The sequence below is a fragment of the Microtus ochrogaster genome, unplaced genomic scaffold (assembly GCF_000317375.1).
Source record: "Microtus ochrogaster isolate Prairie Vole_2 unplaced genomic scaffold, MicOch1.0 UNK85, whole genome shotgun sequence".
Taxonomy (NCBI): Eukaryota; Metazoa; Chordata; class Mammalia; order Rodentia; family Cricetidae; genus Microtus; species Microtus ochrogaster.
Genome location: NW_004949183.1, coordinates 368,115 through 381,467, shown reverse-complemented (window position 1 = coordinate 381,467; position 13,353 = coordinate 368,115). Strand labels below are relative to the sequence as shown.

Below are 13,353 nucleotides of genomic sequence, written 5' to 3'. Positions count from 1 at the left end.
TATATATATATATACACACACATTTTAAAATGTGTATAAGCGTTTTGCCTGCATGTATACGAGTGTACTGTGTATGAGTTTTGTGCCCATAGACCAACCCCAGAACTCGGATTACAGATGAAAGGAAACTGACCAAATTACATCCTCGTCAAGAGCAGCAACTGCTCTTAACTACTGATCCATCTCTCCATGGCCTGTTCTTATATTTTTTTAAAAAAATTTCTTTTATTTTTTGATTATAATATTATATCATTTCCTCCCTTCCCTTTCCTTACTCCAAACCCTTCGATACATGACCCACCCTCCATATTTGTGGCTTTTTTCACTGTTTTTATATGTATATTTCCCTAAATACATAAATATAACATGTATAATCTATATGATGTTACTTTTATGTATGATTTCAGGGTTGACCATTTGGTATTGGAAGACCAGTTGAGGTATTCTTTCTCTGGTGTGGACTACCTCTCCTCCAATTTCCAGCATTCCCTTGTTGCTTTAAGTTCTTTGTATAGGGTTGAGATCTTCTGGGCTTTCCTCATCCATATTAGCATGTCTACTGTTGTTGTCCTTGTTTAGCTCATGTGTAAGCAGTCATATATTGGTGAGACTTTAGGAGTGTGTTTGACATTCCTAAGAGACAGAATCTCACAACAAACTCCCTGCTACTCTAGCTTTTACTTATTAATATATTTTCTAAAACTTCTCATTGACTTTTATTGAGTTACCTAATTTCTCTACTTTTTCTGCCTCTGATTCTTTTGCTTCCTACATGATCCATTTTATTGGTGAGTCTTTCCACTGAGGGTTTTTGTTTTTAACATTTTGAGTTTTTCCATTTCTACCAGCATTTCAGTTTGGCTTTTGTTCAGCAATTATTTTTGTTAAATTTTATTTTTATATCTTGGGTTGACTTCTGCATTTCATTTATGTTTTTGTTTTCATTCTTTTGGAGCACATTCATGTCTTTGAGTTGTTTGAACACAATTGCAATTATTCTTTTAAGTTCTCTGCCTGGAAGTTTTTCCAGGTCATTTATATTTAGGTGCTATTATTATGTAATTAGCATTTTATGGAAGAGTCATACTGTCTTGTTATTTTTTTTCCTGTTCTGGGACTTGCACATCTTAAGTAGTATGTTGATTGATGTTTTTCATGTTTTCCCTATGTCGTTCTTTTAAAACTTCTCCTTCTTTTAGCAGAGAAATTTACAAGGTTGAGATGCTCGTTTTCCTCTGTGGGGCTTATAAAAGAAGTTCTGGAGTGGTGTAGGTAGGTCCAAGTAAACTAAGTCAGATCTTCTTTCTGAAGAAGGCTATGTTGGTTGTATTCCTGAAACTGATGTAGGATTTCCCTCTGTATGCTGTGATTACTGTTAATGAATAAAGAATTGTTTTGGTCCTATAGCAGAGCCATAAGGGGATAGAGGTAGGTGGGGAAAACTAGACAGAATTCTGGGAGAAAGGAGGAGTCAGGGAATCGCCATGTAGCCCCGCCAGAGACAGATGCCAGAACTTTTGCTGGTAAGCCATAGTCACATGGCCATATACAGTTTAATAGAAATGGGTTAAATTAATATATAAGAGTTAGCCAAAAAGAAGCTAGAGCTAACAGTTCAGGCCAAGCAGTGTTTTAAATAATATAGTTTCTAAGTGATTATTTCTGGGTTAAGCAGTCAGGAACAAACAAGCAGCTCTCTCCTCTTCCCACACTGAAACAAAATTTTTAGGAGCTATAGATCAGCACAGTGTAGCAGTTCATGGTCCTTGCCTTAAGTGTGGCTCCTGGATATATAGGTAGGCCTAAGAAGGGTAGGCCCTAGTTCTTCTCTAGTGCAAGAGGGACAATATGGGTGGGCCTAAGTAGGGAAAGCCTGGTCTTCTTCTTGCTACAGAGGATATGCAGGCTGGGATCCTGGAGCAAAAATCTTGGGAGCTATAGGCAGGCCTAGTACAGGCAGTGGATAGCACCTGAAGTATGGTTTTCAGAAGGCATAAGAGGGCTTTCTACAGGGGAAATGGTATGAATGAGGCCATTCAGGCTGGTACAGGGGGTTCCCAAGGAGGTATGGGTTAGTCTAAGCAAGGGAAGCAAGGTCTCCTTACTTTCTGCTGAGAATGTTAGTCCTTATGTGTGAAACCCAAGCACTCAGGAAGCTGGAGCAGTAGAATCACTAGTATGAGGCCAGGCTGATCTATATAGTAAATTTAAGGACAGTTGGGGCTATATTACAAGATATTGTCTTAAAAATAAAGTGCAAAACAAATAAAGGCAAAACAAAGAGTGACAAAAGCAGCCATCCTTGAAATGTTTCCTAGTTATCCTGTCTGAAAATTAAGTATGATGTTAGCTGTAACAAAACTAAACAAAATCAAAAGGTTATTTAAATTGCTACTAAAACAAGGGGGGAAATTAATTAAAAAAACACACCCTAATTTGGAACGAGCCAAACTATTTTTTTTTTTAATAAAATCATTATTCTTTAGAAAAAGACCTAAGAAATCCAACAAACTCCTGTATACTTACAAGTGAAGAAGAGTGTGGATTCATTCAGGCGAATGGTCTTTGGCTTGATACATAAATCCACACTGGCAGTATCCAGGCTCCGTTGATGAGTCTTAGAATTATAGCACGATGCTGAGCGGCAGTGGTCTCGAAGCCAGACATAATCAAAGCGCATTACAGCATTAGCATATTGCAGCTCTAAGAGAAAGGTCAGATTTAACAGAAATATTTATTTAGGAAAATTAAATACCAATAGTAAAAAACCATTCTTTTTAAAAGACTTTTTACTAACAATTAGAGTAACAAAGGGCAGTCCCTTGTTTAGTTGTTAAAAATACTATACAATTTCTATGATACAAATGGTATGATTTTGATATACAAGGCACACAAGACTAGAAAAGGCTTAGATGTATATTTAAATAGGAGAGAGTGCACAAGATGTATTTTGTACTATTCTAGCAATTGTATTATGTCAAAGAAATAAAAAAATTGGAATCAACAGAAAGTAAATGACTTACCTACACACCAGTTTACCTATTTAGTGAAAGTAAAATTTACAAAAGCAATAGAAACTCTATGTCTGGAAATGAAATGTAGAAAAGTAATATGAAGAAATCTATTAAATTATTCTAGAAGACTTGAAGGAAGCCAACACATAGAAATACCATGTTCACATATAGGCAATTTCAAAACTAGAAGAGATAAATTCACTTAGAAATCAATGCACAAATTTCATGTACCAATCTATATCTTAGAGAGTTTCATATATTTAAAAAAATTCTAAAACTCATTTTGAAAAATGATAAAGTTACTATTTTGCAAAAGAGAGTATGAAACACCAGCTTTAAAAGCACATTATAAAATTGTACTTTTACATATAATAGTACAGAATAGATCAAGAAAACAAAATGGCATTCCCAACTAGACCCATAAATACATGGAAATATGGCATATAAAAAATGTGTCATTTTATAAAAGCACAAAAAAGATTGACTTCACTAAAAATGACAGTGAAAAAATCATCTGGGAACAGGAAATTCTTATCATTAAGAAATCAACTTCTGATAGGTTAAAATATATAAAATGAAAACTTTAAATCTCTGAAGATAGAAATTGAAGAAGATACTAGCAAATGGAAAGACCCTCCCATGCTCATGTATTGGTAGACTCAATATTGTGAAAATGACCATTCTACCATAAACAAGCTATAGATTCAATACAATTCCAAACCAAACCCCACAACATTCTTTACAGAAATAAAAATAGAATCCTAAAATTCATATGGAACCAGAAAAAAATCCCAGATAGTCAAAGCTATCATGAGCAAAAAAGAGCAATGGGCTGTACCCTTTACCATTAATCATTAATTAAGAAAATGCTCCAGAGGCTTGCCTATAACTGTTAAGGAGACATTTTCTCAATTGAGGTTCCCTCCTTTCTGGTGACTCTAGCTATGTCAAGTTGACATAAAACTAGAAAGCACAGTTAGCTAAGTCCTCATTGCTTCCAACTCTCACTTCTCTTTTTCATCAGTGCTAACTACCTAAGGCACAGGTCTATAATCCTGGCACTCTGGAAGCTGAGATAAAAGGATCTTGAGTTTGAGGCCAACAGAGTTTACATAAGGAGAACTAGGTTAGCTTGTACTACATAATGAGACAATGTCTTAAAAACGATAGATGTATGGATAGATGACAGGCAGACAGACAGACAGACAGAAAGACAGACAACAACGGAAATCCTGCTATTTGCCATGACCTAGATTGTTCTGCAGGACATAATGCAGAATAAAATGCAGCATGAATAAGAAAAACCCAAAGACAGATATTAGGGTTTAACCAGAAGTTCAGAAGAGCAAAACAGCCAGCCATAGGTTTTTACCTCTACCTCAGAAAGAAAATGGGTGATCCTGCTTCAAAATATCCTCAGACTGAGACTCAGCTGATACCTGTCTCCTCCCATCTTATATTCCTCTCTGGTGCTGGGATTAAAGGAATGCAAAATCACCACCTAGCCTCTATTTGCTAACCATTGTGGCTTCTGGTATTAAAGGTGTGTGCCACCACTGCCTGGTTTGTATGGCTGACTAGTGTGGCTGCTTTGCAGTGATCTTGAGGCATGCTTTATTTATGAAAACACAAATAATATACCACTATAGCTTCCTGTTTGTCTAAAATTAAAAAAGAAAGCTATGACTAATATAAGAAAAACTATATACAATGAGTACAATAAATATATACAATATATACAAGCCACAAATACAGCAGCAATGTCCAGTCCATTTGTATTTGACAAATTCAGAGAAAATAATCCATATCTACCCTTTTTTATGAGTCTAAAGTTTGCATTTAATTTCCTTTCTATCATAACTTGCTTTCTGAGTCTGGTAAACAAGGAAAACTATAACTATCTAGTCATCAACTCGCTCAGAGACCCAAGTGTAATAGAAGACTCCTATTTAATTTCTGGCCACCCAGACCTGAATCACACAGAAACTATATTAATTACAACACTGCTTGGCTGATTACTCAGGCAAATTTCTAGTGAGCTCTATGTTATTAAAACATCTTAAATGCCATATTCTGCAGCTCTCTAAAATGTTTGTAGACAACCTTTCTAAAATATATCTTTGAACTTGAAAACATACCTAATGTAACTACAAGTTTGATTTTAATAGATGATTAGCTACTAACCTGCATTTTCTTATCCTAAACAGATGGTAATAATAATTTTCAAGAACTAGAAATTTGCATTGCATTGTTAAGTGAGCTGTATAGGTACAATATCTTGAACAAGATTAGAAATGTATGTACAGCCGGACGGTGGTGGCGCACGCCTTTAATCCCAGCACTCGGGAGGCAGAGGCAGGTGGATCTCTGTGAGTTCGAGGCCAGCCTGGGCTACAAGAGCTAATTCCAGGACAGGAACCAAAAACTACGGAGAAACCCTGTCTCGAAAATTCAAAAAAAAAAAAAGAGAAATGTATGTACAGTATGTTTTAACAAAATTAATCTCAAATTTGTATCAATATACAAATTTTGTATATAATATACAAATGTCCAATCCAATGTAAAATATTTGAAACTAGCAGTTGCTTTCTAAAAGTAGACTCAATAACCTACCTTTTTATCTTATCGTATATATATCCTCCCATTTTTCTTTGCAAAGTAGATTCTACCCTTTTATCCTAGCATATCTGTATCTCCCTTTTTTCTTTTCAAAACAAGAACTCTGAATCCAATCTCCTTGTTCAACTTTCCTCCTAGCCATAACAAATAACAAATTGTAACTAACCTCTGAAACAATAACAAATATACATAATCCATTGAATGGCCAAAACCCACCCACCCCACCTCTTGGGAATGTAGGCATGATACTATTAAATTTACTTCCTGCTGTCTGGGGGCAATGGCATCTTTAGGGGATCCTAAAATAATTTATTTATTTTATTTTATTAAAAATTTCCACCTCCTCCCCTCCTGCCACTTCCCTCCCCTCTCTCTCCCTCTCCAGTCCAAAGAGCAGTCAGGGTTCCCTGCCCTGTGGGAAGTTCAAGGTCCTCCCCCCTCCACCCAGGTCCAGAAAGGTGAGCATCCAAACTAAAAAGATTTTTTTTTGTTAATTGCCAAGTCTTGTGAGAGGTAGCTGTATCATTTGTTATCCAATCTCTATGTAATGGGAAAGTTCAGGGCTTGTTTCAAGTCCTGGCTAAAATAGTCTATTAGGCTCAATCATCTCAGCTAGCCACTTCAAAATTGTTCTGAGCAGTTTGTAGTCCAAAACCAATCTTTAGGTGATGTTTTTCAGCTTAGTTGTATTATCATAATCCTGGAGGAATCATTGTTGTGGAGTCCCATCCTCCTAATGGAGACTTCAAAGGTTACTATTCGGCGTGCTTATGGTTCACTGCAGAAAACTGATAGAGACTCAAACCAGAAATCATATGCAAGAAGGTAGATGAAACCCTTTTCTAGAATTAGTAAGTACTCTATATGACCATTAATATCATGACAGAAAGTTTAATATACATATATTAATCTCATAAAATTTATACCTTAAGAAAAGATGTTAAAGAGTTAATATAAACCAAAGGATTATGAGAGTAGTGACAATAAAGTAGTCCTTAAATATTTTTTTATCTTCTGTCCCATATCAGGTGTCTCTTCTGACATGAGACAGAGATTTTGGATTTTACTTTAATAAGCATGGTTGTGCTATGGGGTAATGCTTTTGTACACTGTAAAGATTTGTCACTTGTGTTGGTTTAATAAAATGCTGATTGGCTGTTATCCAGGTAAGGAGTATAGGCAAGGCAACCAGACTAAGTGAATTCTGTGAAGAAGAAAGGTAGAGATGCAGTCACTAGTCAGACTCAAAGGAAGCAAGATGAAAATGCTACACTGTGAAAAGGTAACAAGCCATATGGCAAAACATAGACAAGAATTATGGGTTAATTTAAGTTGTAAGACTGAGTTAATAATTACCCTGAGTGAGTTGTCTGTGAGGTCCTTGGCCAGCAAGTGGCCCTGATCCAGTACCAGTAGATCCATCCAGAGGGATCCACCACCACAGCCTACTTCAGGGTGGAGAGGATCTGAGAGCCAACTCCAGTGCTGAGGGGACATAAGAGAGGGCAGACCAAGAAAATCCCCCAAGTACACAGCCACAGCAAAGATTGGACCAATCCACCAAGACTCTCCTAACAGCATTTGAAGGAAAAGATGGGCAGGTTCCAATGCAAGAATTCCTCCAACAATCTGAAAAGCAACATGACAACACTGGAATCTAGCGAACATACAAGAGGAAGACTTGAACACCCTAATCCAGAAGAAGTAGAAGAAACAGACTTTAAATGTAACATTATGAAAGTGACCAAAACCATTAAACAGGATGTGAAAAACTCCTTTAAAGAAATGGAAGAGAAGACTAACAAAAAGTTAGATAAAATGAATAAATCCCTTAAAGATAACCAAGAAAACCAAGAAAAAGCAATAAAACAGGTAATGGAAACAGTTCAAGACTTGAAAACTGAAATGGAGGCAATGAAGAAAACACTAGCCAAGAGATGGCAGGATATGGAAAATCTGGGTAAATGAACAAGAACTACAGAGACAAGTATAACCAACAGAATACAAGAGATAGAAGAAAGAATCTTGGATGCTGAAGATACTATAGAGGAAATAGATGCACTGATCAAAGAAACCAGAAAATCCAATAAATTCTTAACACAAAACATCCAGCAAATCTGGGACACCATGAAAAGACCAAACCTAAGAATAATAGGGGTAGAAGAAGAAGAATTGCAGCTCAAAGGCCCAGAAAATATATTCAACAAAATTATAGAAGAAAACTTTCCCAACCTAAAAAAGGATATTTCTATGAAGGTACAGGAAGCATACAGAACACCAAATAGACTGGATCAAAAAAAAAAAAAAACACCTCCCCTTGCCATATAATAATCAAAACACAAAACATACAGAATAAAGAAAGAATATTGAAAGCTGCAAAGGAAAAAGGTCAAGTAACATATAAAGGGAAACCTATGAGAATTACACCTGACTTCTCAATGGAAACCATGAAAGCCAGAAGGTCTTGGATAGATATGCTGCAGAAACTAAGAAACCATGGATGCAAGCCCAGACTACTATACCCAGCCAACCTTTCTTTCACCATCAATGGAGAAAACAAGGTATTCAAGGATAAAAACAAATTTAAACAATACGTAGCCACAAACACAGCCTTACAGAAAGTAATAGAAGGAAAATCACAACAGAAGGAAGCCAATAACACCGACAATAACTCAGACATCTAACAGCCATCCACCAGCACAACTCAAAGAAGGGAAACACACAAACTCTATCACAAAAAATATATAAATAACCAGAGTTAACAACCATTGGTCATTAATATTATCTAATATCCATGGACACAACTCACCTATAAAAGGCACAGATTAAGAGAATGGATACAAAAACAGGATCCAACATTTTGCTGTTTATAAGTAACACACCTCAACCACAAAGACATACATTATCTCAGAGTAAAGGGTTGGTAAAAGGTTTTTCAATCAAAGAGACCTAAGAAACAAGTGGATGTGGCTATACTAATATCTAACAAAATTGACTTCGAACTAAAATCAATCAGAAGAGTTAGAGTAGGACACTTTATACTCATAACAGGAATAATTAATTCATCAGGATAAAGTTTCAATCCTGAATATCTATGCCCCTAATATAAAAGCACCCACTTATGTAAAAGAATCATTACTAGAACTCAAAGCACACATTACCTCACACACTAATAGTAGGAGACTTCAACACTCCTTTCTCACCAATGGACAGGTCAACCAGACAGAAACCTAACAGAGAAATAAGAGAACTAATGGAGGTAATGAATCAAATGGACTTAACAGACATCTATAGAACATTCCACCCAAATAGGAAAGAATATACTTTCTTCTCTGCAGCTCATGGAATCTTCTTGAAAATTAATCACATACTCGGTAACAAAGCAAACTTCCACAGATACAAAAAAATTTAGTAACCAGCTGTGTCTTATAGGATCAACATGGAATAAAGTTAAAATTTAACAACAGTTCTACCCCCAGAAAGCCTACAAATTCATGGAAACTGAACAGTCAACTACTGAGCCACCCCTGTGTCAGGGAAGAAATAAATAAAGAAATTAAAGTCTTCCTTGAACTCAACAAAAATAAAGACACAACATACACAAACCTATGGGAACCTATGAAAGCAGTGCTAAGAGAATAGTTCATAGCTCTAAGTTCCCACATTAAAAAAAAAAAACAGAGAAAGCTCACAATAGAGACTTAACAGCACACCTGAAAGCTCTAGAAAAAAAGAAGCAGACTCACCCAGGAGGATTAGAAGACTGGAAATAATCAAACACAGAAAACAATCCAAAGAATCAATGAAACAAACAGCTGGCTCTTTGAGAAAATCCACAAGATTGACAAACCCCTATCCAAACTAATCAAAAGGCAGAGAGAGAACATGCAAATTAACAAGGTCAGAATTGAAAAGGGGTACATAACAACAGACACAGAGGAAATTCAGAGAATCATTAGGTCTTATTACAAAAGCTTATATGCCACAAAGTTGGAAAATGTAAAAGAAATGGACTTGTTTTTAGATAAATACAATATACCAAAATTGAATCAAGACCAGGTGAACAATCTAAATAGACCTATAAGTCATGAGGAAATAGAAGCTGTCATAAAAACCCTCCCAACCAAAAAAAGCCCAGGACCAGATGGGTTTAATGCAGAATTTTACAAGAACTTCCAAGAAGACCTGATACCTATACTCCTTAATGTGTTTCACATAATAGAAACAGAAGAGTCATTGCCAGACTCTTTTTTATGAAGCTACAGTTACCCTGATACCAAAACCACACAAAGGCTCAACCAAGAAAGAGATTACAGACCAATCTAGCTCATGAACATCGATGCAAAAATCCTCAATAAAATACTGGCAAACCGAATCCAAGAACACATCAAAAAAGTTATCCATTATGATAAAGTAGGCTTCAGGGGCTGGAGAGATGGCTCAGAGGTTAAGGGCATTGCCTGCTCTTCCAAAGTCCTGAGTTCAATTCCCAGCAACCACATGGTGGCTTACAACCATCTGTAATGAGGTCTGGTGCCCTCTTCTGGCCTGTAGGCATACATGCAAACAGAATATTGTATACATAATAAATAAATAAATGAAATATTTAAAAAAATAAAGTAGGCTTCATCCCAGAGATGCAGGACTGGTTCAACATATGGAAATCTATCATTGTAATCCATCTTATAAATAAACTGAAAGAAAAAAATCCATATGATCATTTCATTAGATGCTGAAAAAGCATTTGACAAAATTCAACATCCCTGTATGATAAAGGTCTTGGAGAGGTCAGGGATACAAGGACCATATCTAAATATAATAAAAGTAATATACAGCAAGCCAACAGCTAATATCAAATTAAATGGAGAGAAACTCAAATCCATTCCACTAAAATCAGGAACAAGACAAGGCTGTCCACTTTCACTATATCTCTTCAACATAGTGCTTGAAGTTCTAGCAATAGCAATAAGACAACAAAAGGAGATCAAGGGGATTCGAATTGGAAAGGAAGAAGTGAAACTTTTGTTATTTGCAGATGATATAATAGTGTACATAAGCGACCCCCAAAACTCCACCAAAGAACTTTTACAGCTGATAAATACCTTCAGTGATGTGGCAGGATATAAGATCAACTCAAAAAAATCAGTCACCCTCCTATACACAAAGGATAGAGAAGAAGAGAAGGAAATCAAAGAAACTTCACCTCTCACAATAGCCAAAAATAGCATAAAGTATCTTGGGGTAACACTAACCAAGGAAGTGAAAGATCTACTTGACAAGAACTTTAAGTCTTTGAGGAAAGAAATTGAAGAGGACACCAGAAAATGGAAGAATCTCCCATGCTCTTGGATGGGTAGAATCAATATTGTGAAAATGACCATACTGCCAAAAGCAATCTACAAATTCAATGCAATCTCCATCAAAATCCCCCAAAATTCTTCACAAACCTTGAGAGAACAATAATCAACTTTATATGGAAAAACAAAAGACCCAGGATAGCCAAAACAATCTTATACAATAAAGGAACTTCCGGAGGCATTACCATCCCTGACTTCAAACCCTATTACAGAGCTACAGTAACGAAATCAGATTGGTATTGGCATAAAAACAGAGATGTCGACCAATGGAATCGAATCAAAGACCCAGATATTAACCCACAAACCTATGAACACCTGAATTTCGACAAAGGAGCTAAAATTATACAATGGAAGAAAGAAATCAAAACCCTTCCATAACCATAAATTTGAGGAGATTCTCTTTTGGAAAGTTCTGTCTGATCAAATGAAAGGCATTTGTTAGTTTTACAGGTTAGTTTAGATTAAATAGCCATAGTGTTTAATGAACAATCATGTTTTTTAATTAAGAGATCTCACTTGTTCCTCTAAAATCTGTATCAGTTTTGATCGTATCCCTAGCTTTTGAGTTCCTTTGGAAAGAAAAGCAAAATGCCTTATCCAGCATAACACATGTTCTGGTTTCTATTCTGAGGTCAGTACATCTTTAAAGTATATTGGCTGATTAAATTCTGTTGCTCTTTTTTTTTTTTAAACTATCCAATATCTCTCTGAAGCTGTTGTTCCTTTCTCATTAGCATTTGGAAAATTCAAAGTTAATAAAGCATTATACAACCTATTTCTGGGGGTCTTTATTATCCCTTTCTGTTTATTTAACGGATCCTTTAGAGTCTAATTTGATCTTTCTATAACTGCCTGCTCTGTAGGATTGTGTGTTATACCTGTAACATGCTTTATATTATAACAAGCAAAAAATGTTTCATTTTCTTAGAGATATATGCTGGGGTATTATCTGTATTTATTTGTTCATGTATAGTTGTGACAGCCACAACTTCTAGGAAATGTGTGAATACTGAATCATCCTTTTCCAAATTCAAAGCAGTTGCCTAGTGAAAATCTAAATAGGTAACAATAGTGTGGTATATATATTTTAGTTGTCCAAATCTACAAATAGAACACATCCATCTGTCAGATGTCATTCCTTTGAGTACCTTTTGGGTTACTTCCTGCAGGTAGTGATATTTGGTTGTAAAAGAACAAGTAGTACATTTCCTTATAATTTCCTTGGCTTGTTGCAATGTTACAGAAAATTCTCTTTTTAAACTTTTGCCATTGACAAGATGGTTCTTTAAAATGAAATTCTGAGGCATTCAGCACATTTACAATCAATCATTGACTGATTTCTGTATTAACTTGTGCTAAAGGACCTGGCAGACATATATGGATCAGATGTATTTTTATATATATGGGATGAGTCCGATTCTTGATTTTATTTTGTAACTGAATAAATAATATTCAATTATGTATCATCTGGTATAAATTAAGTGATTTTAATATGCAAAACAATTCTTTCTGCATACTGTAAATCAGTAACTATGTTGAGAGGTTCTTTAAAATCCCTTAGTACCATGAGAATAGCATATAAGTCTGACTTTTGGACAGAATGACAAGGGCTTTGATCCAAGTTACTTAAATTTTCTGATTTGTAACCTGCCTTTCCTGACTTATTTGAATCTGTATAGAATATAGATGCTCCAGTTATTAGTGTGTCCTATACAATACGAGGAATGATTCAGTTAGCTCTTTTTATAAGTTGAATTCTCTTGAGTTTGGGATAGTTGTTGCTTATCTCTCCAAAATTACTTCAAGTTTATGTGGGATTCCCATCTATATGCTATGAATATGTTTTATTACCATTGGTTATTAAAGATGTTTTTTATTAACCACTATGTTTTTATTGCATTATATTCTATTTTTATACATAAGCCTTTTATAATTTCCATTATTGAATTTTATACTTTTTTTTGTTTTTTGTTTTTTTTTGTTTTTTTTTAATTGAGAAAAGGAAAAAAAAAGAATCCGCCTCCTCCCAGCCTCCCATTTCCCTCCCCCTCCTCCCACCCTTCTCCCCCTTCCCCAAGCTCCTCTCTCCCTCCCTCTCCAGTCCATAGAGCTGTCAGGGTTCCCTGCCCTGTGGAACGTCCAAGGTCCGCCCCTCTCTGTCCATGTCTAGGAAGGTGAACAACCAAACAGGCTAGGCTTCCACAGAGCCAAAACATGAAGTAGGGTCAAAACCCCGTGCCATTGTCCTTGGCTTCTCATCAGCCCTCATTGTTTGCCATGTTCAGAGAGTCCAGTTTTATCCCATGCTTTCTCAGTCACAGTCCAGCTGGCCTTGGTGAGCTCCCAATAGATCAGCCCCATTG

At 35.9% G+C, this 13,353-nt stretch overlaps 1 protein-coding gene across 2 annotated transcripts in view; it reads right to left on the bottom strand.

Annotated features, from left to right (window-relative positions):
* Positions 1 to 13,353, bottom strand: part of Tmlhe (trimethyllysine hydroxylase, epsilon) — a 118,668-nt gene that overhangs the window by 33,408 nt on the left and 71,907 nt on the right. For both annotated transcript variants that reach the window (XM_005370656.2, XM_013355009.2), the window contains one exon: positions 2,527 to 2,703. In XM_005370656.2, the coding sequence (XP_005370713.1) occupies positions 2,527 to 2,703 (177 nt within the window). The remainder of the gene's footprint in view (positions 1 to 2,526; positions 2,704 to 13,353) is intronic.